The following is a 24,718-nucleotide window of genomic DNA, read 5'->3' as shown; positions in this document are numbered from 1 at the left end:
AGCCAGCTAGAAACCATTTGATTGTTCCTAGGTATGACTAATTCTTTCCTTAAGCTGGGAAATTCAGCCTGATTAAAAGCCTCATTTATTATCCGATAAGCAAATGGACCCAGATTCCACCTTGTGGAGGAGGCTCCCTTGCTCCCCAGACGCCTTTTTTGCCCCGGCTCGGCGGATCCCCTCGCCAAGGGCCCGGCCGGGGTCTGGGGGAGCCGCTCCGCGCTCGGCAGCCGCTGCCCGGCCCGCCGCACCCACCGGACCCCCTCGCTTTCTCCTCACTGTTCTCCCCCTGCCCATATTTCCCCCCACCCCTCACCCTTTCCACCAGGCGACGGACAAGCTTCAATAGATTCCCGCAAACCAGCAAGTTTTTGGAGGAAAGAAAAAAAAAAAACCAACACAACAAAAAGCCCAAACAGAGTTGCTTTCCTAAAAAGGCGGCTGGGCGAGATGCTGCGCGGGTCCCGCTGCAGCGCAGCGCACCCGCCGCGGCAGGAGTTTACCGGGATAGCGCGGAGCTGGCCGTTTACTTTTTCCCGTTTAATAGATGATTAATTGCTGTCCGGATTAACCCTTTTTTTTTTTTTCCTTCAGTTTTCTTTCTTTTTTCTGGCCGGCCTCTCACAGGCGGAGAGGCGAGCTGAGTAGTTCCTCACAGCGAGCCCTAAGTGTAATAACTGTTTGCTAATTGTAAAATCCTTATCCAGGATGAGGTTTGGGCAAACAATTTGTAGGGCTGTAATTACATTGTAAAAGTGTTTCGGTCTGAGTTGCGCTGAATTAAGCTCATAAAGGCCTAGTGGAGAAGCTGAAAAGGGGTCTTTTGGGTTTTTTTTTTGTTTTCCTTTTTTTTTTTTTCGGGGGGGGGGGGGGGAGGAAAAGAGGATGGGAAGAGGAGGAAACGCGTCCCTGGGAGCTGGGTCACAGCCACCCCCTGCAAGGACCGCTGCGATGGGGAATCGTTACCGAGCGCTTTCCCCGGGGAAATCGCCAGAGAAATGAACCCCACGCGCGTGGCTCGGGTGGGTGGGTGCGGGTCTTACCTGAGAGCTCCGCATTTCTCTCGCCGGGATAAAAAGCCGGTCCTAGCGGAAAAGGGGCGGGAGGGGGGGGATCGAAACGCGTTTCCCCGAAGTTTGAGACGTGGCGGCGGGGGCCGAGCCGCTCCCCGCCACCCCCGGGGTCCGGCAGCAGCGGAGCAGCGTCCCGTCTGCCCCAGGGGATTTACCAGAGGAATCCCCGACACTTCCCCGTTTCCCCAGCAGCTCAGTCGGGACCGCTGTACCGGGGGCTCTCCGTCTCCCGCCCCGCTGCCCGGGCGGAAGATGCGGTAGTGTCGGGGCAGTTGTCCCCGCAAGCGCCCGCTCGGGGCTCGGCGCAGCCCGGCCCGCAGGTAGGGGAGGAAGGGGCACGGCGAGTTCTCCGCTCCCAGGCCGGCGGGGACCGGCGGGGCAGCGGGGAGGGATGGCTGTGCTTTTGAACGCAAGGGAGCGGACCCCCGCACCGGCGGATGGAGGCACCGGCGGGGGGGATCGCGCCGCGCAGGACAGGGCGCCGGCGGAGCTCGGCGGAGGGGATGGGGATAGGGATGGGAATAAGGATGGGGACGGCCGGGGACAGGGACGGGGACGGGGACGGGGACAGGGACGGGGGGCGCCCCCCCCCCCGCGCCGGTCCGAGCCCCGCTTCCCGCCCGGACCAATGGGGGCGCGGCGCGGGGCGGCGCAGCGCTGATTGGTCGGCGGCGGCGCGGCGGCGGCGGCCGGGGGCCGGGTGAGCTCACTCGGCCGGCGGCCGCGGGGGGAGCCGCCGGGGAGGGGGGGGGCGCCCGGCGAGGCGGGCGACGAAGCGAGGGGCGGGCGGCGGCGCGACCCCGGGGCGCTGCGCGGGCGCTGCGCGGGGCGGCGGCGCCGCCAGACAAAGGCGACCGGAGCGCCCCCGCGGCCGCCGGGGGGGGGCGGACGCGGCGTCCGCGCGCGCGCGGGGGGGCGCGGAGGGCAGGGCCGGGAGGGGGCGGTGTGTCCAAGCCGCGGCGCTGCGCGGGCGCGGGGCGGGCGGCGCGCCCCCCTGCGCCGGTGGCGGAGTTGCTGCCGCCCAGCGCATTGTGTAAGACGCGACCTGTTATGGCCACCACTACTTCCGGGTTCCCGCAGTCTGCTCCAGCCCGGCGCTGCGCTGCGCTCGGGCGGAGCGGCGGCGGCGGCGGCGGCGGCGGCGGACGGACGGCAGCGCTCGGACGGCGGCGGCGGCGGCGGCGGCAGCGCCTCCCCCCGCCTCCCCCCCCCTCCATCCCGCCCCGCTGCCCTTCCTCCCGCGCCCGCCCCGCACGGCACCCGCGCCCGGCCCGCCTCCGCCAGCCTCGCCCGGCGGCCGCGCAGGGGCAGAGCGAGCCGGCGCCGGCGAGGAATTAGGAGCGATCCGAGGAGGAGCGAAAAAAAAAAGCCCCCCATCATCATCATCATCATCATAATAACCATAATAAAAGGAGAGCCGGCGCGTTAGAGAGCCTTTTTAATTTTTAATTTTTCCCCCTCCTTCTCCTCCTCCCTCGATTTAAATTTTTTTTTCTTTTTTCTAAATTTTTTTCTTCTTTTTTTTTTCTTTTTTTCTTTTTTTTTTTTTTTTGGGTGAGCGCACTCGAAAATTAACATTCGCGGTGTCCTGCGCGGTGGGAGCACACGCAGCGGATCATCATCAGTCATTCACCACCTTGACAACCTCGCCTGTGATTGACAGCCGGAGTGGCAAAAAGCCATGAGACTTGGTAGTTGGGTTTGAGGGGCACTTTAAAAAAAAAAAAAAAAAAAAAAAAAAGAAAAAAAAACTGATTTGGGGAAAGGATATTTGCTTTCGCCCCGCTGCTGTCTTGGAAACGAGAGGGGGAGAGTAAGAGAGAGACACAGGGAGAGAGGGAAGAAAGAAAGAAAAAAGAAGGAAGGAAGGAGGGAGAGTTGTTTTTTTTTTCTTCTAATTTTTTTCTCGTTTTTTAATGCTGAGTTACCGTATCGCTTCGCTGAGATCCAGCAAGCTGAAGATTTTACTCGATTGCTTCCATTGCTGGAGACGCTAAGGGATTTTTGCCTTTTTTTGGGGGTGAGGGGGGGGAACTTCGTGTTTCTTTCTTTTCACACTGGCCTTAAAGAGGATATATTAGAAGTTGAAGTAGGAAGGGAGCAAGCAGGCCGATGGCGCAAAGGGTACGTATGATTAAAAAAAATGGATTTCAAATGTGAAATGATATTGAAACGTGGCTGACAGAGACGCTGCGAAAAAAGTTTCTTTTCTTTTTTCTTTTTTTTTTTTTCCTCCTTTTTGGAGTAGGGGCACAAAGCGGTGTCCTGCAGTGGTAGGATTTATCAGTTGTGCTTGTAGGCTTAAAACCTATGTATATTGCTATTTTCTTGGTTCTTTTACTCCCCATCCCGGAGCTCTCAGGGAAGAGGCAAGCTTTCTATACATTAATGACATGCAGGCATGTAAGTGAATATGTCCGAGCCTCTCTATTTGTTGGTTTTGTAGCTCTAGTCCTACCAATGTATTTTTTAAAATCACCAGTGCTTGAAATATTTGAATGTGTGCATGTCTCTGAGCATTTTGCTGTGCTAGTGATGATATACCGCTTCATTTTCAGAAGATAAGTTCTGGCTGGGAGTAAGCACAACTTTTTTTTTTTTTTTCTTCTTTTACCTGTTTTTTTACTCACCCTTCTTTCTTTCTTTTTTTTTCTTTTTTTTTTTTTTTTTTAATATATTCTGTCCCAAGAGATGCAGTGCAGTGGGCAAACTCCCCCCATTCTTTTAGAAAGAAAGTGACTTTAATTTGAATGGAGGTTACAAGCATTCACTGCCATGTGTATTGTTGTTTCTATTTTGGGTGCGATTACCCTCTTTATTTTTTCTTTTTTTTTTTTCTTTTCTTCTAACTACCTCCTAAATTGGAGTTTTGAGAAAAAAATAAATCAGCTGTAGTCGGGTGAACAGGGATTTGGGGAAGGAGAAAAGCCCTGGAAAGACGTTTTCTTGCCTAATTTGCCTGCCGCCGTCCGAGAGCTGGTTGGGAAAGAAAGTTCCTCTGCTGACAACTTGCCTTTTACTCTTTCTGTCCAAGCAAGTGTCAGCGATCTTTAAAAGTGTTTATTCACACCTTCGCTTTTAATAGATGAAAAGTGGCCGTTTCCCCCGCTCCCTGGGAACCGCAGTAGCTCTCGGTCCTTAATCTTTAACAAAGAAAACCCTTAAAAAAAAAAAAAAAAAAAGAAAAAAAGAAAGGCATTCCCAAAATCCCGAGAGCCCGGGCGAACGTTTCCAGCTTTTCGGCTTTAAAAGTCGTATTCGCGTGGAATTGCTGGAAATCCTCAAATCGCTCCTTCTCGTTTTTGGTTTGGTTTGGTTTTGTTTTGTTTACCGCTGCTGAAGTTTTTGCATCCTCGCTGGGCGAGGTACCTGACTTCTTATCAGCGGGAAAAAGTTTAGCGGAGGGAAATTTGGATTCCGAGAACCGCTTCCCTTCACGGGGTGGGTGGGGGGGCGGGGGCTGGGGAACTTTGGGGATGGGGATTAGGGTGGGATTTTTTCGCTTTCATTTATTTTATTATTATTATTGTTAATATTGTTGTTGTTGTTATTTCTCCTCCGCCCCAGACTCGGAGGGCTTCGGGCCGGAGCAGCCCAGCCCCTGTGCTCCCGACCCGGGGCGGCTTTCCCTGCCCGTGGCCGGCGCGGCGGAGCCCGGGCGCGCTCGGGGGGGATCGCGGCTCACGCCCGGGGGGGCACAGGGGAGCGGAGCTGCTGCCCCCGCCTCCCCCTGACGCCTCTCTGCTCTCTCTGCCCCGCAGTACGACGAGCTGCCCCACTACGGCGGCATGGAGGGGGTGGGCATCCCCACCACCATGTACGGGGACCCCCACGGCGCCCGCCCCATGCAGCCCGTGCACCACCTGAACCACGGGCCGCCGCTGCACTCGCACCAGTACCCGCACGCCGCCCACGCCAACGCCATGCCCCCCGCCATGGGCGCCTCCGTCAACGACGCCCTCAAGAGAGATAAAGATGCCATCTACGGGTAGGTGCCGCGCAGGGCTCCGCGCAAGCTGCGCGGGATGGAGCGGGGCGCAGCGCGGGCCGGGCAAGGGCGGCATGGGGAGCGCTGCGCGGAAAAGGGCCGCGTTCCTAGCTTGTGACTGCCTTGGGAGGCGGGGGGAGAGGGTCGGGGTCCCCCCGACACGGGGAGCCGCGTGGGCTCGGGGAAAAAGGGGCTTGCTGGAGGGGCGGCAGGCATCACCGCGGGAGGAGGAGGAGGCGGAAAATAATATTCCCAGGGCACAACCTGCGCCCGGTGGTAAATCTGTGCACGGAGTTTTGGAGCGGGGAGTTTGGAGAGCTTTGCCCAACTTTCCACCTTATTCGTCTTTCCTTGTGCTGAGAGAACTCAAGATCTGCTTCTCTCAAGAGTTTTTATTTTAAAATTTTCTTTTAATTTTCTTTTTTTTTTTTTTAAATCTTTTATCCGTCAGCATTCAATGTTTCTCAATGTGGCAACTTGTAAAGCAGTTTCTAGGCCGTTGCGATGGGAGCTGGCGGGGTTATTACACTGGGCACAGATGCTTTTAAAATGTATCTGCCCAGCTGGAGTTTGAAGCGAAGTTGAAGAGCCTTTAAAAATCACTGTCAGGACAGTGAGGAGAAGGGGGAGCAAAATAAAATTTATAGAGTTCGGTTTCTGTATCGGTTTATCAGAAATCTGAAGGGTTGGTTAAAAGTCGATGGTGTACGGTACCCAGAAGGGGGAAAAAAATGTGAAGCCCTGGGAGAAAAAAAAAAATGAACTCCCTGTTATAAATATACATATACATACACATACGTGTGTGTGCGCCCACGCTTATTTATTTATTTAAATTATTAAACGGGCAGGGGAAGCAGATGCCCGCGCTGCCTTTCTCTCAGGGAGGCTTTCCAGGCTGGGATTGCCCAGGAGCACCTGGCTTCCCCCGCGGGTCGGGCCGGCGGCTGCGGAGCCCCGGGGGGCGGAGGGCCGCGCAGGCCGCAGGGAGCCGGCCCGGCTTGGCCAGTGGGCCGGAGGTCTGTTGGGTGGGTTTAAGGGCTTTTTCTTCTACCTTTTTTTTTTTTCATTTGGATGGGGATTCTTTCTTTTTATGCTTTTCTGTTGGTTTGGGTTTGTTTTTTCCCCTTTCACTTCCAGCAAGTCCTCCAGCAGAAAGCGGGAATTAAAAACAAGAGAGGCAGAAGTGTATGCCTAGGGATTTTAATTTTTTCTATTTTTTTTTTCCTAAAGACAAGGAAAGTTAATTCAAAATGGCTGCTGGAACCGGCTTAGGTTTTATTCTTGGCTTGTCCTAAGGTTGTATTAACAATATCTGCGGCCAGGCAGTGCCGAAAGGCCGGGGAGATGCCGGGCCGCCGGCCGGCTGGCTGTGGGAAGGGGCCGGGACGCTGCGGGAGGCGGCGGGGGGTGCCGGAGCCCCTCTGTGGGTGCCCCCTTCCCCATGCACGCTGCTGTGGGACTAACTATTGTTGTGTTTGGGGTTTTTTTTTGTTTCGTTATGATATTTTCCCCCCCTCTGTGTGTGTGACTATTGTATTTTCTTTCAGACACCCCCTGTTCCCTCTTTTAGCACTGATTTTTGAGAAATGTGAATTAGCTACATGCACACCCAGGGAGCCCGGGGTAGCGGGAGGCGATGTTTGCTCCTCTGAGTCTTTCAATGAAGACATAGCAGTGTTCGCCAAACAGGTCAGCAAAACCGGGTTGAAAACAGTAAAAGCAAAAAAAAAAAAAAGAGGGGAAAAAAAAATCGTATCGAGAAAAACAAGTCTCTGTTGAGATAAAGATGCGCGTTTCCCCCTCCCCCTCTCTTACTGAAAGAGGCATAAAAACCAAAACAGAAAAATCCCCAAAACCCCAACCAAAACAAAACACGAGGGAAAAAAAAATATCAGGAAATCTCGGCATTTACTACCCCCCTTAAAAAATGGATGAAGTGGAGCGGTCTGTGCCCGGCCGGGAGTTTCGCTGCGCGGCTCCCGGGCGCCGGGACGGGCTCTGCCGGGGAAGCTCCATAGGTATTTTTCAGTGTATTTGATTCACTTGCTCAAGTGTTTGGCTGATGTACTAAATCCAGCAGTCAGGGCTTTGCACGGAAGGTTACATAATGGACCCGACAGTGTAATGAAGCAAGAAATAATAACGTCTGCTTTTTTCTGCTTCCATATTTCAAATAATTTTTATTATTATTTTTCCCCCCCTTTCTTACATTTAGATCCGAGCAGAGAAACCCCTCTTTTCCTCTAATCCTGAACTGGATAACTTGGTAAGAGTTAACACTTCTTCCTCTCCCCACCCCCACCCTCCCTTCCCTTCCAATTTATTTATTATTTTTTTAAACTTCTGTGTCATCTGGAGAGGTGGTTTGGTGGTGCTAAATTGAAAATTTCTCACGTGGATTTAAAAAAATTATAATTGTTGCAATGATTACTTTTATATTTACAAGTAAACATGGTGTGGTAATTGCTTGGAAGTAAAAAATCCCATAAGGATGTACATAAAGGAAAACCCCATCCAAAGAGGAGCTGGCAGGCTTGATGGTGAGCTTGCCTGCCCAAGAGGAGCGGTGGATTTATCTCCACTCTAACCAGCCCCTCCACGCACCTTTTAAGCAGCTCGATGGGAAACAGAGAGGATTACAATGACTGGAGATGCACCAGTGGCAAATTCACTGAAAATGAGGTCGTTTCTCTCTTTCTTTCCTTCCCCCATTAAGAATAAATATTTTGCCTCCACTGTAGGAGTCCTGCACCCGCTTTCACAAAGCGAGGAGCCAATGGTGGTGTTTAGAGGGTTGTTTTTTTTTTTTTTTTAAAGAAATGTTTATGATCCGTATAATTCAGTTGCTTCATTGCAATTGGGATTTTTTTTTTTTTGTTAACTCTAGGTCGCTTCTCGTTAAACAGCGCACAAAGCCACCGCTATTAAATTTTAGTGTTATTGCCATAAATCAAAACAACTTTTTATTTACTACTAGAGAAAAGTCAAGCTACAAAGTGTGGCCGAGGTGGCTGTGGGAAATATCCCCAAATCCAGGAATGAGATTAATGCTCATGTTGTTTGTGTCTTTGCAGATGATTCAAGCCATACAAGTATTAAGGTTTCATCTGTTGGAATTAGAGAAGGTAATTTTTGTCTCTCTCGCTTTCCCTCTCTTTCTGTCTACCTTCCCCCCCTTCCTTTCTTCCTCCTCTGTTTCAGTACTGCTGAAGTTCAGGCTTCTGGTAAATTTGCATAAATGTCTTTCTTTCTGGTAATTAGTGTCAAGACCAATCTTGGCGTCCATTTCTCTTCGCAGTTTAATTACAATTTCAGCCTCTAAAACCGAGCTCTCGAACGCCCAGGCCTTGTGTTCATTGTAATACTTTGCTGGCTTTGTATAAATAGTTGCAGTTCTGTGGTGCCGCAGATGAGACTCGAAATGGTTAGTTCAGTCAAGCCCCTGAAATTGTGATTAAAAAAAAGAGATATTGTTTTTTTCTTGGTGACGGTGAAGAAGAGACTTCGGTTGCAGTTAGTTGGAAGGGGGGAATCTTTTTTATTTTTTTTTTAAGAGCCATCTGCAGGTCAGGCTCGGGGCGCGGATTGTCCTGTAACATTTTGCAGAGACAAAGCAGAGTTGATAGTTCTGTCTGTCTCTTGTTCCTGGGAATATTGTACACCTCTGAGCAGAAGAAAGAGATTGCAGCCTGAACGCAGGATTTTTTTGTTGGCTGTTTTAGAAATCTTAGGAGGGAGAATGCTAATTTCTAAGCGGGCGGTGTCATTCGAGCTCACGTTAAATTGGAAGTGTGCTCTGGGTTTCCTGAGGATTTTTTACGTGTCATTGATAGCTGGCCTAGGAGAGAATTCCCTTTCTCCTAAAAATAAACATTTTGAGAGGTTTTTAAATAGTTGAAAAGTTTCTCATGAGCCTCAGTCACTTTATCTAACCGAAACTGTCAGGTTGTTCTCGCTCTACCAAAATGTGTTAAAATCTGCCCATTAATAAAGGCAGCTCAGGTACAAGTCTATCAGAGCAACTGGGGATTTCAGGGCATGGATGCCTATAATGTATTTCAGTGCAGTGCATGTGGATTTTTTTTTTAATCCTTTTTTCTGTCCTCATACCCCTTTGGAAAGGGTTTATGATGAAATAACTGGATGAAATTAAATAGTTTACCTTAAATGTCACCCATGCAGGTCACCTCTCTAATGGCCACAGCTCCGGGAGCAGATGAATTTAACACGGGTGTTGAATATGTTGTAGCCTGTGAATCATCTTGTCACTGTCAATTTTCTGGGATATCTCTATTTTGTGAGAAAAGAAAGTTATTCCTAATTCTGGATGCGTCTAGAGGTCTCAGGGGGATAATTGCAGTGTGTTTCCCCTATTTAGGACTTTTGATGTCACAGGGGCGAAGGGGGGAGACTGGTTGCACTTGTCAATTTTACTTATGTATTCCTGATTATATTTTCTTCCTTTTTTTCCCCCCCTCTGTTCTTTCTTTTTCTTTTTTCTTCTTTCTTTTTTTATTTTTTAACCTTTGTCATAATGTAGGTACACGAATTATGTGACAATTTCTGCCACCGGTATATTAGCTGTTTGAAAGGAAAAATGCCTATCGATTTGGTCATAGACGATAGAGAGGGCGGATCAAAATCGGACAGTGAAGACATAACAAGATCAGCAAATCTAACGGATCAGGTATGATCTCGCCAATGTCGCACAACGCTAAAATTTGTATGCAGATCGCTTGCTGGGTCACTACGCCTCCTTTTATTATTTGCATATGATTAAGTCCCTTTTAGATAAATTTCCATCGAAATGAAAATTTTTGAATAATGTGGCTATTATTGCTTCATTAAGGCTTGCTCCCAGATTCGACCTGGCGAGATGAGCTTGTAAAAGCATCGCCTGCAAACTCGACCTGTTTCTTGTCGCTTTTAATTTCTGTCTTTATTTTATTTACCCTTTCCAATAATAGAAGTGGTATCTGTGAATCACTGGCTTCTTGGTAGCTTAGGGAAGGAAGGGCTGGAGTCGTTGACCAAAATAATAATAAAATCCGAGATAGGTGGTCCAGAGAAGACAGAGAGAGTTTGAAATCTAGCAAATACTGGCTATTTTCTTCCCGTCTCTACGGTTCATTAGTTCGTCTTGTCAGTTTTCCTTGGCCGAACGCTTTTAGACTTGAGTGAACATTGCTTTGTGCATGCCTGCCTGCTGCAAACGTGCCCATTTTATTTTACTTAATAGGAAAAAAAAAAAGGAGAAAATAAAATGGGATTCAGGTTTTAAATTCTTTACCTTGATGTTTTAAGTTTTCAAGACCTCTCTTTAAAGAATAAATATAGTCAAAGCCAAGCCAGCAAAGCCTCGCGTGGCTGTGACGGTAGTCCAGGTTTTGTTTGGGATGGTTCAGACCTTTAATGTCGGCTGCAGCGGGATGGGAAATGCGGGTGAGCTGAGTGGGGAGAGCTGGCTGTCCCCTCTCCCATCCCTCCTCCTTCCACTGGGTGCAGACTGGGATCCTTGCCTTTTCATGAGAGCACTTGGGGCTAATGCAGGAGGTGTCCAGATCTAAATTAAGGTCCTGGATGATGATAGTGACTGAGATTTGGCTTGTACTCGAGTTGGGTGAAACGGTGGGGTTTTCGCGGTCCATTTGTTTGCTCTGAACCAAGGGCTTTGCCTGTGAGAGAGGGGACCTCAGGCACACGCACAAAAAAGAAATCCCTGATGAAACCCCCCAAGTTATTTCTTCTTTTTGATCAGCTACGTAAATATAGTGTTAGGAGTGATCTGCTCCTGACTCTGGAGGTTTCCTTTTGTTCAAGCAAGGCGCAGCCAAGCAGACAGGGGTTTCCTCAGCTGCTTTGCTGTTATCACTGGCACTGTCAGCTGGGAGTTATTTTATAGATCACCAACATAAAGGTGCGTTGCATTGCAGTGTGGGCAGTATCTGAAATATTTTCTCCTATCTACCAAAGGCTGTTGGTTTGTGACAGCGGAGGCAGGCTTGAAGGAAGGCATGAACTTTTAGAAAGGGGTTTATGTGCACATAGGTAGGTTGTTTTGAAGGGATTTTTTTTCCCCACCCAGTTTTGCTGTACAGGGGAAAAGCTTGGCAGAGTGGGTGGAGGGTGGTGTGGCAGGGAGGTGCCCAGGGCTGGTGAGGATGCTCCAGGGAGCCGCCGGCCCCACGCAGCCCCTTAGAGCGAGGGGAACCCTTCAGCCAGGGTCTAGCTGAGGGAAGCTCGACTCGCTGATGTTGAATAAAAATTGTAATCCAACAAGTCTAACTAGAAAATGGGTTTCTAAAAGCTCTGGAGTGCTGGGTACATAAAGCTATTTGAGCAAATTACAAGAATTGCTCAGGGGCACGAATGAAATCAACACTTTAATTGCCTCCAAAATGAAGATTTATACCCCATTTTCCCAACGAATCATTATTTTATTAAAGTGAAAGCTAAAGAAATGGAGCTGCAGTTTTGGGGTTGTTGGGGGTCGTTGTGTTTCTCCGCCAGTCCGCGCCCCCCTTTTCGTTGCCCGGAGCGCGGACATTGCGCCGTGCCCTCTCCCGCTGCGCGGCCCGACCGCGCTGGGCCGCGGGGTTCGGCGCCGGCACGCCCGGCTGGTGCGAGCGCTGCCCCGGCTCCGCTCCGGGCAGCGGGGCGCGCAGCCGCGCACACACCCGCCCGCACCCGCGGAGCTGCGCGGGGAGCGGGGCTTTGCTTTCCGTGTTGAGGGGAAAAGGTGCAAAAGTGCGCTTTTCCGTCCTCCTCTGCCCCGGCCGGTGGGGCGGCGGATCGAGCCTGGGAAATCGGGCGGGCGGCGCGGGGGGGTTACCGGGGGATGCGCAGTCCCCCGCGCCCTCCGGTAAACTGCGGTGCCAAACCCGGCCCCGGCGCGGCCGGCACTATCGGGGCCCTAATGGTTCAATAATAAGGTGTTGAGTGCTGGTCGCCGGGGCGGCTAATTAGGATGTGACTGCGCGGGGAGCGTTTATGGCTGCGCGGCCCTGGGATGCGCGGGCGCGCAGGGCCGCGCGGTGGGAGCGAGGGGCTGGCTCCGGGCGTGGGGCCCCCCGCCTGCCCACGCTCTGCTTGGGAGAGTAGTAAAAGAGTAAGTATGTAAAAGCTTTTATTATGGATTTAATTACATTTTCTTATATTGTGGCAGTAAAGGTTACAGTTAACAGGGTGTTTTTTTCTTTTAATTTATTGGTTTCCTCTTATTTATTCTTTCCCTAAAGGCCCCTCAAAGCCAGTGCCTTTAAGTCCCCCCGGTTAATAGAAAGCAATGACACTAATGCTAGATTTTGCAGAGTAAAGCCCTATAACACTAACCATTGTTCAGTGATTTAACCAGCTCAGTGGCACTAGGTCACTAAAATAGCATCCTTCTCCCACGGGCTCGACCCCACTGCCTGCCAGGGTGCGATCTGCAGAGTTGGTGTTTACCGTCACAGCTCCACAAGTACAAGGCAGGAGTCTGGGCTTTTTGCTGGGGAGAGCTGAACTCAAAATCATCCAGACCCCGGGACTTTAAAAAACCTAGCTGAAGAATTGCAGTCATCCTCAAAAGTTTCAAAATAAACCTTTTTTAATCATTAGCTTTTCAAACATTTGCATGTTTAAATTTTCAGTGTTTGTCAGAGCCCAGAAAGATTTAGAACACAGCTGTTGTGTGATGTGTCTGGGAAAACTCCCTCTGATTTAAAAAAAAAATACCCGAAGACTGCCTATAGTCTGACAAGAGAAATTCAGTTTCGTAGGTAATCCTGAACTGTTATTGTGGGGCTGCTTTTTTGAAGCCACATTACCTTGGCACTCAGGTGTCTAGTCCAAACTAAAAAATTCTTCTACAAGAGCATGTTTACAAAAAAAGCCTTTAGAAAGTCCTTTAAAGAAAAGACGGTACAAAGCACCCGCCACATTCAAGTAAAATGCATTAGCTGTGTAAGATAGATTTTATAGGGACAAAACAGTATTTTGCTTATTGAAAATGAACTTGTTGAGCCCATCCACCAGAGCATTGCTTGACAAAAATTGTGATTTAATAATGCACAAGCCAATTACAGATGCAGAAACTTTTAAAGGCAAATCGTTGAAGAGCCAAATTCCTATAGGAGCTATGAGGGAAATGATCAAAAAATGAACATGAAATAAGACTTCCTGCAAGAAGGTCCATAATTCAACATTATTTGACTCCACTGTCAGGGAAATTGTTGAAGGATAGTAAACCGATACTGGAGTCTCAGTCATTTTTGTTACAGTCTTAAATGTTTGCAACTGTGACGTTTTAGATGGCCCTTCTTGGGCGATAATATATCGCATATATACGCACGTATATAATAAAGCAACACCTCTATTTATGTTGCAATAGATTTTATTTTAATGTGTGTAGTTGCGGAGTTGTTCTAACAAAAATGCAGGTAGACAGCAGCTTTTTTTTTTAAATGGAACAATTACCTAAAATTTGTTCTTTACAAAGAAAGAATCATAAACTGGAATCCAATAAAAAACATAGCCGAAAGTGGTAGAGTTGTTCAGGACATCGACCGGTTACGGCTAGACTTAACTTTCCAAATTCTCAAATATATTAGCTATACCTTGTAGCCAATACAACAATCATACCTTAGGGAAAAAATTACTGAGAAATACTATTTTACTTTGGGACTTCTTCGCAGGTACTTTCAAACCATATATGGTTTTAAAGACGAGAGCTAAAAATATTGCTGCCTTTAGGGTTTATGCTCTCATATTGGAGGAACAGGCATCAAAATAATAGATGTGGTGCAGAGGGTGCAAGGTAGAATTCATTTCTGCATAATAAAAGAGTTACAGCAAAGTACGACTGAGGATGACCAATACATTATGTTTAAAAGACTTGAAATTTAATTTTCTTCCTGTTGCTTTGTCACTTTGAGACAGTGAATCCTTTTTTTTTTTTTTGTTTGTTTTTGAGTAATCTTTATTATTTTTTGCTGTGATATTTAGAAGTTGTTACCATGCCCCAGTTAGGCAGGCTATTTACGTGAAGATGGGATATGTTAAATTCTGTTCCAGACATATTTTCATCTGATACACCCTGGCTGAAAGTGTATTAGCAAAATAAGATTTTCTTTGCTCTCCATTTCTTTAAGTGAGTAAATACATTGTTGTGTAGACATAAGATTGAATATATTTTCTTTAGTTTATTATTTCAGTTCAGGAATCCTTGGGGTTCTTTTTTAATTTTAATCATTCAAGAGCCCAAAAGGGGCCATCCTTACAGCTGGGTGCCTTCCTGAAGTTGCATGCTCAGGAAAAATTTCCATGTAAAGTTTTCCAAACTGAAGTTAGGTCTTGTTGTAAAGGATAGTTTAATTCCTGGATTTTTGGGGAATTCTTCTCAACATCAGACCTGACAGAGCTGAGTTTAAACCCCAGTTAACCTCAGAACTGATCCTAAACATTTGCGCGTGTATCCCAAGGCATTCCTGTAAGCCAGAGTTTGCCGTGGTTGCGTTAGGGACCATAGATTGTTATTTTGGGGCAACTTGGAGGCTTGAAAGTTATGAAAAAATGAGTTTTACCTTAAGTTTAACCTTTATGGCTGAGGATTTGAGTTTTTCTATGGCTGCTAGTCCGCAGGTAACAATAAAGGTAATGGGCTCTGCATGCAGAAGGGTTACTGCAGCCCCGTGTGGGCAATGTTAGACCTTAAAAAATCAGATTATATTGCTCTCAATCAAAATGAGTAAGTGTACATTGTGCTGATAAATACTACTTCAAAAAGCGCTAAAAATCTGGCACAGCTTCTTTAAATTAGGGAATCTTTCTTTTGTTTTGTTTTACATTTCTGCATTTGGGGTTTTTGGTCATGAGAGCATGCAGTTACGATCTATCTTGTGTAATCTAAACAAGTTTAAGAAAATAGAAAGGAGAGTTGTTTCTGGTCAGGAACGTCTTTGAAGGTTTATGGAATTGTTTTCTGGTGAGGGTTGTGTGAGAGAAGGAGAGACTGGGGTGCGCTGCAGTGTCACCTCACGTCCTTGGTATACCACTTTCTCCACATGCTCTGTTTCTCAGAGCAGGCTTTGACTTACATGGCAAATTGGGAATAATTAGTGGTTATATTTTTATTTTTTGCTGCAGCTGCAGCAATATTTGGAGAGGGGGGTAGCTCTAAAAGAGCACACGTTTTGTGTTTGGCCTTCTTTGAGCGTATTTACAGCGATGGTTAACAGCTCCGTATCTAACCCACCGCTGATACTCTGTGATGCGTCTGAAATACAGCTTCTCTGCAGTTGCTTCAGCTCATCTTTGGCCTGCTTAGTGTGGTTGCATTTCACTTTCACTTATTTTTGCCCTTTGAGTTGTAGCCTGGAGCATAGGTGAGAGTAGAATCCCATCAGGCCAGTGTCCTCAGGATTCCTTTTTGTTAATTTAGATGAGATCCCTGGAAAGCTTCAGTCCCTCAGCAGTGGTGGTGGGGGCTTGGTCTCTGTTAGTGCTGGCACAGGGAAGCCTCATTGCCCCTGAGAGCTCAGCTCCTTGAGTTGCCTCACTGGTTGCTGCTGTCGTGGGTTAATTTATTTATTTTTGATAAATACATATCCAAGACGTAAAGAGCGACGTGGAGATTTCAGGCTCGTGTGAGTCATTGTGCGTACGAAAGCAATAGCGCAGGCAGCAAGTGGTTTCTGGGGTTATTATGTTTTGGAAAAGAGAATCTGAGATTTCTTGTATGTATCTGTGGAGATGTTGAAAATTTAAATGTTGGTGAGGTGAATTTAAAAAAAAAAGTGAGTTTGCCCTATAGGCAAAGGCTCTGTTTGCAATTTAAAAAACAAGAGAGATTTAAGGGTTATAATACAGACACTGCCATTTTCTTTTGAACTTGCAGGGCATAGAGAAGGTAGGATGGATTTTTGCCCAAATTTGGCCTCTTGTATTGGCAAGAGGATGGACTCTTGAAAGTTATGGCCACTTATTATTTTGCAAATGGCTTTTATTTTGCAAGCATCTTTAAATCCAGGCCACTGAAGAAATGTTTCCTCCCTGCCCACGTCAGAGGTTATCCATAAGTTTTGGGGATCAATAAAGGGATAACTATGAAAGGCAATGGCCCATAACGCATGGGGAGTGGGATGAGTTGATCTAATGTTCCCTGCCTGGCCTCAAAATTCGATGAATCTCTGGGTTTGTCCACACAAGGACACTCAGGAGAGGTAAGACAAATTGATTGGGTGTAAAATTAAAGTGCATTAGTTAAAGTGCATTGGACTATTGTGTGGATGCTCTCATTCAGAAGTAAAGTGGCCTTAGTTCACTTTAGCCTAATCCCCTTTGGAGTAGGCCACTTTTCTTTTGAATGAGAACATCCACATTAACTTTTAGTTAATTCGTCTTTCCCGAGCGTCCTGTCGGCCTCGTGCCCGACGCTCTGGAGAGGTTGGGCCGGCCGGGCGCTGGCTCCCCACGAGCTTTAGGTAAGCTTTTCATTAGGCATGTTTCATCTCCACAGCAGCACTTAACCGCTGGCGCCTGTCACTGCCCCGGCCGGGGCTCCGCACCCTCCTCTCCTCCTGTGCCTGCAGCTTGAGAGCCATGTTGTCGTTAACGCTGCCTGGGAAAGAAACTGGAAAGTTTTGTGGTGGCAGGGATTTGGGATTTGGGGAAGGATCTGGCTGAGGTGGTGGGGACAAGGGCTTGGCCATGATGTGAGGCAGGGGGAGGGTGATTTGGGTATTGTGTTTCCCAGGTGAATTTGGCATCAGGCTGACATGCTCCTTACATAGATCGTTTCTTCCCTCTCCAGTGATAAGTAATTTTTTAAAGACAGTGAAGAAATCTAGATTAACTTTTTTCGGCTGATATTTCCAATAAGAAAGCCAAGACTGAATATTAGCCTGTAGGTTAGCTAGTTTACTTGGTGGAAAAAAAAAGATAAGATAGTTTTGGAGCTGTTTTATATTCTTGCTTGAAGTTCACTGAGCCTGAGTTTCTGTTAGAGATATTTTCAGGTGTCTTCTAGAGCTTATAAGTAACCTATTTATTTGCTTTTTACTGACTCGGCCATGTGTGCCTACACTGCGGCATGTCACACGCTTGCCATTGCCCCTTTCATTCATAATAAAATTTACAAGGCTTCTTGCATTAGTAAGCAATTTGCTATTGGAGCCTTTCCTAAAAATACAGAATTCTATTTCACCAAAGTATTGTGTTTCCTCTTCAATCAGTACTGAGGTGAGCTGTTTTCTCAAGGACTCTCCAGGCATCTATATGATATTCCCACTTGGGCAGATGATCTCCAGAACTGCATTACCTAGCTCTTCATCCTGAAGAGCCATTGCAGTAAATTAAAATTCTCTTATTAGCATCACCGGACATTGAATTTGATCAGTTATTTTTGTTGTTTGCAGCTTGGCTTTCTTTTTCTTCTGTTTTTTTTGTTTTTTTTTTTTTTTTTTTGGTTATTTTAATACAAAGCAAATATGCACCGAGACCTTCTTTGCTGAAGTAAACTGGCCAACAATACAAAAGGTAATTCTTTATTTGCTTAAAAGAACTGCCTGTTTTAACTTCAGAAGTACTGACCCAGAGTAAAACAACAGCTGATGCCATCACAGGCAGTGTACTGTACTCAAACAGCTGTACAAAATGCAAAGCTGCAGTATTAATCCTGCCATTCACAGTTTATTTAAGTTTTTCAAGCTTCTCTCATATGGGCAGGGCATCAATGCCTAATTATGCCTCCATTAGGGTTACTGGGCTCTTAATACAGAAAATTATTGTATTTAAACTTTGGAAAGCTGCATCGATGTAATGTAAGAGTCTTGCAGCTGGCACACATTCAGGGAAGGCAAACTTTACCTTGTAATTTTCTTTTCATTCATTTGGCCTTTAGGTTTTGGTCTAGTTTTGTTGCTGAGGTCAGACCATTGCTGGTGTTTTTAACACTGGCTTTAAATAGCTCCATTTAAGTCTGTGTAGCTCCTGGGAGAAGGGAGGGTAAGAGCAGATTTAAACCCCATGGCTTTGTTGGGGTGCAGGGCTACAAGTGTCTGTGCAAATAGAAATGGTAGAACCTATTGTCTCATGGGTGTTTTGGCCTGCACTGAACCTGGGCCAGCTCTGTCAGTGCGAGCAGGGTTTGATCTGTGCACAATAAATTTTTGGCCCCTGGTAGGGCTCGTGGTACCTGTTGCATTAGGGTGGGGTGTGCAGGGAAGCCCCTGGCCTCAGCTGGGATGTCACCTGCTTGCTGGTGCTCAGCAGCAACCCGAGGCATGTGCTCTCACATGGAGGTCAGTGGCTGCTTGCTGATATTTGGGGAGGACACAAATACTGCAGAGTCAGTAAGCGCCACTTTGGTTTTAGGCTTAAGCCAATACAGGGCACTCTTCTTCTTGGGTTGCAGTCACAGAGGTACTTTGGTTCCTGAGCTCTTACACTCGCACCTGCATCATGGAGTTACCCTGCATAGGTAGAGTTGGCCAAATTGTTGGTGAGGGAAATGTCCCAGTGGCTTGTGATTTATGCCTTTTCTCTTGTGTGCTGTAGTGCAGAGTTACAGGGGAGTAGTGTCACTGCTGTGTTGTGGTGATGGGTACAGCCATGTCACCAGGAGGTAATTTGAAGTCACAGCTTCGCTCCCCCCTTTGCTCATGTTCACACAGGCATTTTGGGCAGCATTTGACATGGACAGGGGTTCCCTAGCTGAGTGGCACCGCTGGGCATCACTGTGACAGGAGGGTGACAGGGAGAGAAGACTTTCAAACATGTGTGAGTCGGTGGCAGGCAGCTTCCTGTCATTTCCCGATATTTGCACGGATGCTTGGGATGAGATTCTCATGTGCGCTGGTGGCAGCTTACGCACTATGCTTGAGCCGTTCCCTCCTTTACCCCTCTCTGCCTGGAGGATTTTGCAGCTGTGTTACCCCTGGAGGCTCCTGGCCCTCCTCCCTGTTGTGCACCCAGTTTTACTGGTGTGCCTTCCACCTACTGTGGAAGCGTTGTTGTGCTTTCCCGTTGTCCGCGAGGCCCGTGGCAGTGTTTCATGGCACAGCCATGTAGAAAAAGCAGGGTATGTACAGATGTGTCCTGCTACATTAATCTAACTCCTGTGAGGGATCTCTTTTTCATTACTATTTTCTGTAAAGCCAGAGTGATGGTATGCACAGGACTAGTATGCACAGGGAGGAATAATTTTGTTCTTAAACGCACATGTGCACGTCAAGCCGACGTTTGGCCCTCAGTGGCAAGTGTTTGAGAGATCCTTTGGGTGAGAAGTGATATAGCAATGCTGGAGGGGCAGGGGTGGGGAATGCTGCTCTGCTGACAGTGTGAGGCAGGAGAGGAGATGCGAATTCTCTTCTCAGGTCTGTTGCTGAGGTTCTGGAGCGAGATGATTAGGTGCTTGTGAGATGAGATTTTCTACTTGTGCTTTTCCCTTATCATCAGGTAGGGTCGATATCTTAATTTATATGTCATCTAGTGATAGCAAGGTATATATCGAAGATATTTAAGAATGAGCTGTGATATTTTATAGTAATTATATCACTCTGTGGATAATTTGAAGAACATGTTGCCAGGAAAGCAAAATGTTTCTGTTTGGTGTCATAGGAAAGTACTATGCTGTATTGGAAGGCTGATGGTAAACTGCTTTTGGTGGCTTTATGCTTTGGTTTTAGCCTCTTCTGCTATTTTCCACTAATTAGCATTTTAAAAAAGTATTTAAAGGAAAGGGATAAACTGAAACTCTGGATGGAATGGGTAGCAGTGCTGCTGGTGGTCTGCAGAAAGGGCAGAGCTGTGGGGTTGACTGGAAACATTTGTGAGGGACTGGCCTGTCCCGAGGTCTGCCTGTCCCAAGGTCTGCCTGGCCCGAGGCATGGATCCATGTGGGGCCATGCCATGAGCCTCATGCTGCTACAGGCACCACTGGGTACTCCCAAAGCTCCCTGGGAGGTGCAGTGGGACCACACAGACCTCTCAGCCCAACATTTCTGTGTGACTCTGGCAGCTAGCTGTGCTTCCAAGCCGCCCCTCAATGAGCGGGTGGAGGCGTCAGGGAGCCACGGCCACCTCAGCCTGGCAAACCACCCCTGGAGCTCACGGCCTGTGGCTCCCGCAGCGGGCTCGGTGTGTTTTGTGGCCACTGGCTTGCTGGCATGTGGCTCGCAGAGCCGGGCTGCACGGCCGCTTCTGCCACGCTGCAGATCTGGCTTGTTGTGAAATGGGAGAAAGTGGAGGAGCTGCTCTGCGGACGGGTTTGGCCATGAGCGTTGGAAAATGTGAATCACGGGGATTCCAGTTTTAAGCCTTCTGGAGATAACGGACAGCACGTACTGGAGTGCGTGACTTGCAGAGGGCCTTAAAAAACAAGGCGGTGCCCTCAAGATTAAGCAAACACTTTATAATCAGCAACACATTTTATACCCAACACAGGCTTTGCAGGTATCGCATCCATCCAGACAGAAAGGTGTAGCTGGAGCAAAGTTAATTATACTGCAATTTAATTTTGGTGTTGAACAACAATGCAAGGCGAGCGGGCTCTTGAATCCTGCGAACAATGTGCCGTAATCAAAATACGCTGACTCCGAATGGCGTCTGTTGTCAGTTAGCTAAAAAAACCATTTGATATTTGTGACACAAGCTCAGGGGTTTTGCTTGCAATGGAGCTGGAATGAAGCATGGCTGTTGCAGAGCAAGGACTGTGCTTGTGCCTTGCCTCCCTAAGAAGCCCCACTTGGGCTGATGGGATGTTGGAAATCAGAGCCTGCATTTAAGTAATGCAAAAAAATTTGCAGCGGGTGCCCCATTGGGTGATTTTTGTCTACACAAAAGGTGTCATCCCTAAAAATCTGAAAGGGGAATGCTTAGAGATGTAGCTTTTGCTGTAAGTAAACCTTTGCTGAGTCCAGATATTCAGGGTGAAAAGCACATCTTTCTGCAGCACTGATTCCCGCTGAGGCTGCCTACTGAGACCCTGGTGGGACAGAAGGCACAGGATGGGAAAAGCTGAGGTTGAGGTCTCCCTCCTGCCTTAGTCTGTCTGGGTAGGCCAGTTTTGGGACCTCAGCCAGTCATCTGACAGCCTGTGCTGTCTCATTTGTACCTGAGCATCTGGCAGATCCCCTTCTAAATTACTTTTAACGCATAAACGCAGTAAAGGGAAGGGATGGTAGGCTCTCATTTTCAGGCTAAATGGCGAGACACTTTTCCTGTTTACACCTTTGGAGGAATCACTACATGAAATATTGAACAGGAAACTCTTATTTGTCTCTGAAGGCTTTTTTCCTGGTCTAGAAAGATGTGGAAAATTCTCCAGTCTTATTAAATGTAGTAGAAGCCAAGGAGGACTAACACACCTCGAGGACTTGCACACCAGGTTTCTGGATATAGCAGTATTGTTTGGGGCTGAGTTTGTGCATGTTTCTGCATGATATGTAAACTTAAAAAAAATATCTATGTGGAGCGGTGATTTTTATGTCCTGACTGCAAAACTGTGTTTCCTTGTGTCAGAAAAGGGCCAGAGATTAATGCTATCTAGTGATACGTCTCTTATCAAAGGGAGGAGACAGGTTTACAATGCGAAGTTGCTCTAAATAGAAAGTACTAGTCAATGTTTGTTGTATGGGAGACAAAAACCCTGCATCACCATCAGCTGGCTCAGTTAACCTGGCTGGGCAGGCAGTGTTCACTGTTGAGCTGGGATTAAAAAAAAAAAAGAGCAATGTTAAGGTCCACTGTGATTGAGGCTGTTGCTGTTTAGGTGTCCATCAAGGCTACCATGTGCAGCAACCTCTGGTGCAAGAAGCAAACCCTGAAGTCTATATGTCTAAAAGCTGTTTGCTTTTGTTATTGCCAGAAGCTTTCTTGGGTGCTTTTAGAGCCCTTTCTCAAAGAAAAGTCCATCTGCCCATGCTGTCCCCCCGGGAGGACCTTGGAGATGACTTCCCAAGTGCAGACGGTTTGCTTTCAGCATAGGCAGAAGGTGTTGGAGCTGTGCTTCTGACAGAATGCAGCCCAGGCTAGGGGGGGCTCTGCATAGCTGTGAACACGTGCAGCGCTGTGTGCACACTAACATGCAGAAATGGTTTTTTTTAAAGTCTTGCCCCTGCAGAGTTGACAGGGCTTTGGTGCCTTCTGGAAGAGAAGAGCTGTGGTTTTTCTCCTTCCTCTTTGTCTTTATGTCCCGCCCAGTCTTGATGATCTCCATTTCATTCTCCTTTTTTTTTTTTTGTGGTTTATGTTTGCTGCTTCTAATTATTCTTTTTCCTTTGGAGAGCACTATCACCCTGTCGTTTTGCACTCGCGTTTTCCATTCATCCTGTTTAGGACTACCAGGCCCTTTCCTTTCCTCTCCCTGCCGTAGTCTCTTTTCCTCCATGCTTTCAGGGTAAGGAAAGAGTCAGAAGGCTGTGCTGTGTTAGAGATGCCTCCCTGGGTACACACTTGGTGTCGTGCCCCCCACACCTGGGTGGGGTCAGCGCTGAGGCACAACAGCAGAGCTAATGGAGAGCACTGGTGTTTTTGGCTGGATCTTGGTTTGGTGACCTTTGACAGTGTGCAGTATTAGTTGTGCCTCTGGTCCCTTCAGGTAAAGTCCTGGCCTTGTGAAATCAGTGGCAAAAGTCCTGTTTATTTCCAGTTTTCTATCCTCTCTGGTATTCACGTTGATACCCACTCTCATTCCTTTTATTGATTTGTCTCCCATGTTGCATGCATAAAGACAGCTTATATCTTATTTTTCCTATGCAGCTGCGAAGAGTTAGTTTAGTTTCCCCTATGCAATAAGGGGAAACTAAAGATAGAAAGCTTATGACTTTTCTGGGGCTAGGAAGGGAATCCAGGTCAGGGCTGAGACTTCCATGCAGAGTTTTTTCTGCTTTTTAGTTCGCCAGGCCTTGCCTCCTTTAACGCTGCAAAGGTTTCCATCTGTGCACAAGTCACCCTCACTGTTCTGCTTAGTTGCAGGCGGAGTTATCGCCTGCCTGTCATTTCAACGACCTTCTTTCTCTAGAAATTTCCCTTATTTCTCTTGGAAGACTGTTTTTCCATCTGAACCCAATCTTTGTGCCTTTGCTGTTGTTCTATTAAAAATAACTCACCTTTGAATCAAAGCTGCGTGAAGCAGATTATGCAAGAGTTGTTGGCATTAAAAAGCATTTATTTTTTAGCATTTGAAGTTTCTACATTTGCAATTTATTCGGACCCCCTTGATTTTGGTTGTATTTGGTATGGTGTTCCCAGCTGGTTTTGGCAGGCTGGGAGGTGGGATTGCTATCAGCCTTGGTTAGTTCCACTTGGAGATGTTCAGGTGGCAAAGCAGTAAGTGGGTACTCTCAGAAACTGAAGTTAGTCATGAGTCTGGATTTCATGGTCCCCAAAATCCCAAACTGGTCTAGTGGCAGGTGACATTGCCCATGGCAAGGGGTTAGAACTAAATGATCTTTAAGGTCCCTTCCAGTCCAAACCATTCCCTAATTCTGTGTTTGTATAAACAATAGTGTAGAGTCTAGGAAATATATGGCATTATATTTTCTGTATTATAAGTGTATTTTTAATCCTCTATATCAATTTATATTTTTCTTCCCAATTAAGAGAAAAATCTAAAGATTTCTTATATGCTGGATGGGGAACAAGCTACTGAGGATTCTTATTAGCCATTCCCTCCAGAAGTGAAGAGGGATAAGGCTTGTGGATTGCCAGGATCAGGTCTGTCTATCATGCAGTTGTAGCTCTAGTATTCATCCTATGGATTATACACTTAAGGTATTCAGCAGCAGTATTGAATGTTTTGCCCAAGTGAGCTTGGGGACATCAGTATGGCCAGCAACCAGAAGGATAAACTATGTGAACAGTAAATCCTTGCTAAATAGGTATGTTATGTTTGTAGGAGGAGATGGATGCCATAACTTAATGAATCAGCCCCTACTTTTTGCTTCAAGTTCTTGTCTGTACTGAGCACAACTATTTCCCAACATGGTGGGTCACCACCCTCACCCTCATGCAGCTGAAAATTTTTAAAAGGTAGGATTTAAGAAAATCAGAAGAACACTTCAAACATAGTACATTACTTTTTTTCGTGATGAATAAGTATTTCATTTAGAAAAACAAAATAAGATAAAACTTCAGAACAAGAACAATAAGCCCAAATTATGCTGACAAATTGCTGGCAGCAGCTCTCTTCCTCCAGGGCAAGGGAATGAAAGATTATACCTGCAGCCAATTCTCTGGTAGCCTGGAGGAGTGAAGGTTTGTCCAGTAGGTAAAGGAATTAGCTGTTCCCCATCTCCAGTTGTTACACAAACACAAATGAGCCCACAAGAGGGCTGTGCTCACAAAACTTTTGAGAAAATATATATCAAGAGACGCTGAGTACAATTTTTATCACCTGTAATAGAAAGCCATTTATTTTATTCATGTACTTATGGCCAAACTTTTAGTTGCTTGGCCAGAAGCTTTTCTTTCCCTTTCATATGCTTGGTGCTGAAAAAAAAATCAGTTTTATTCTTTAATATAAGCAGAAGGCAATGGTTTCTCCCATTTTATAGTGTTAACTATAGTTAGCTAATAATGTTAGCTTGTGTTAGCTAATAATGTTAACTAACTGGATTGGAATAGTAAGTATATGCAATGATATTTATATATGATACAAAATATCCAATTTAGCCAT

At 46.9% G+C, this 24,718-nt stretch overlaps 1 protein-coding gene across 6 annotated transcripts in view; it reads left to right on the top strand.

Moving 5' to 3' along the window:
- The first annotated feature begins 971 nt into the window (after positions 1-971).
- MEIS1 (Meis homeobox 1) overlaps positions 972-24,718 on the top strand; it is a 109,231-nt gene continuing 85,484 nt past the window's right edge. Inside the window, exons 1-6 of one of the 6 annotated variants that reach the window (XM_064709207.1) lie at positions 972-1,022; positions 4,835-5,061; positions 6,609-6,750; positions 7,277-7,327; positions 8,136-8,186; positions 9,602-9,748. In XM_064709207.1, the coding sequence (XP_064565277.1) occupies positions 999-1,022; positions 4,835-5,061; positions 6,609-6,750; positions 7,277-7,327; positions 8,136-8,186; positions 9,602-9,748 (642 nt within the window). In that variant the 5' untranslated portion in view covers positions 972-998. Of the gene's footprint in view, positions 1,023-1,175; positions 1,394-2,264; positions 3,198-4,834; positions 5,062-6,608; positions 6,751-7,276; positions 7,328-8,135; positions 8,187-9,601; positions 9,749-24,718 lie in introns of those variants that run through there. The other 5 variants (XM_064709210.1, XM_064709212.1, XM_064709209.1 and 2 more) reach the window with 5 other exon arrangements.

This window comes from Zonotrichia leucophrys, chromosome 3, assembly GCF_028769735.1.
Source record: "Zonotrichia leucophrys gambelii isolate GWCS_2022_RI chromosome 3, RI_Zleu_2.0, whole genome shotgun sequence".
NCBI classification, from domain to species: domain Eukaryota; kingdom Metazoa; phylum Chordata; class Aves; order Passeriformes; family Passerellidae; genus Zonotrichia; species Zonotrichia leucophrys.
Note: the sequence above shows the minus strand (reverse complement) of the source record. Positions and strands in the feature narration are given on the sequence as shown.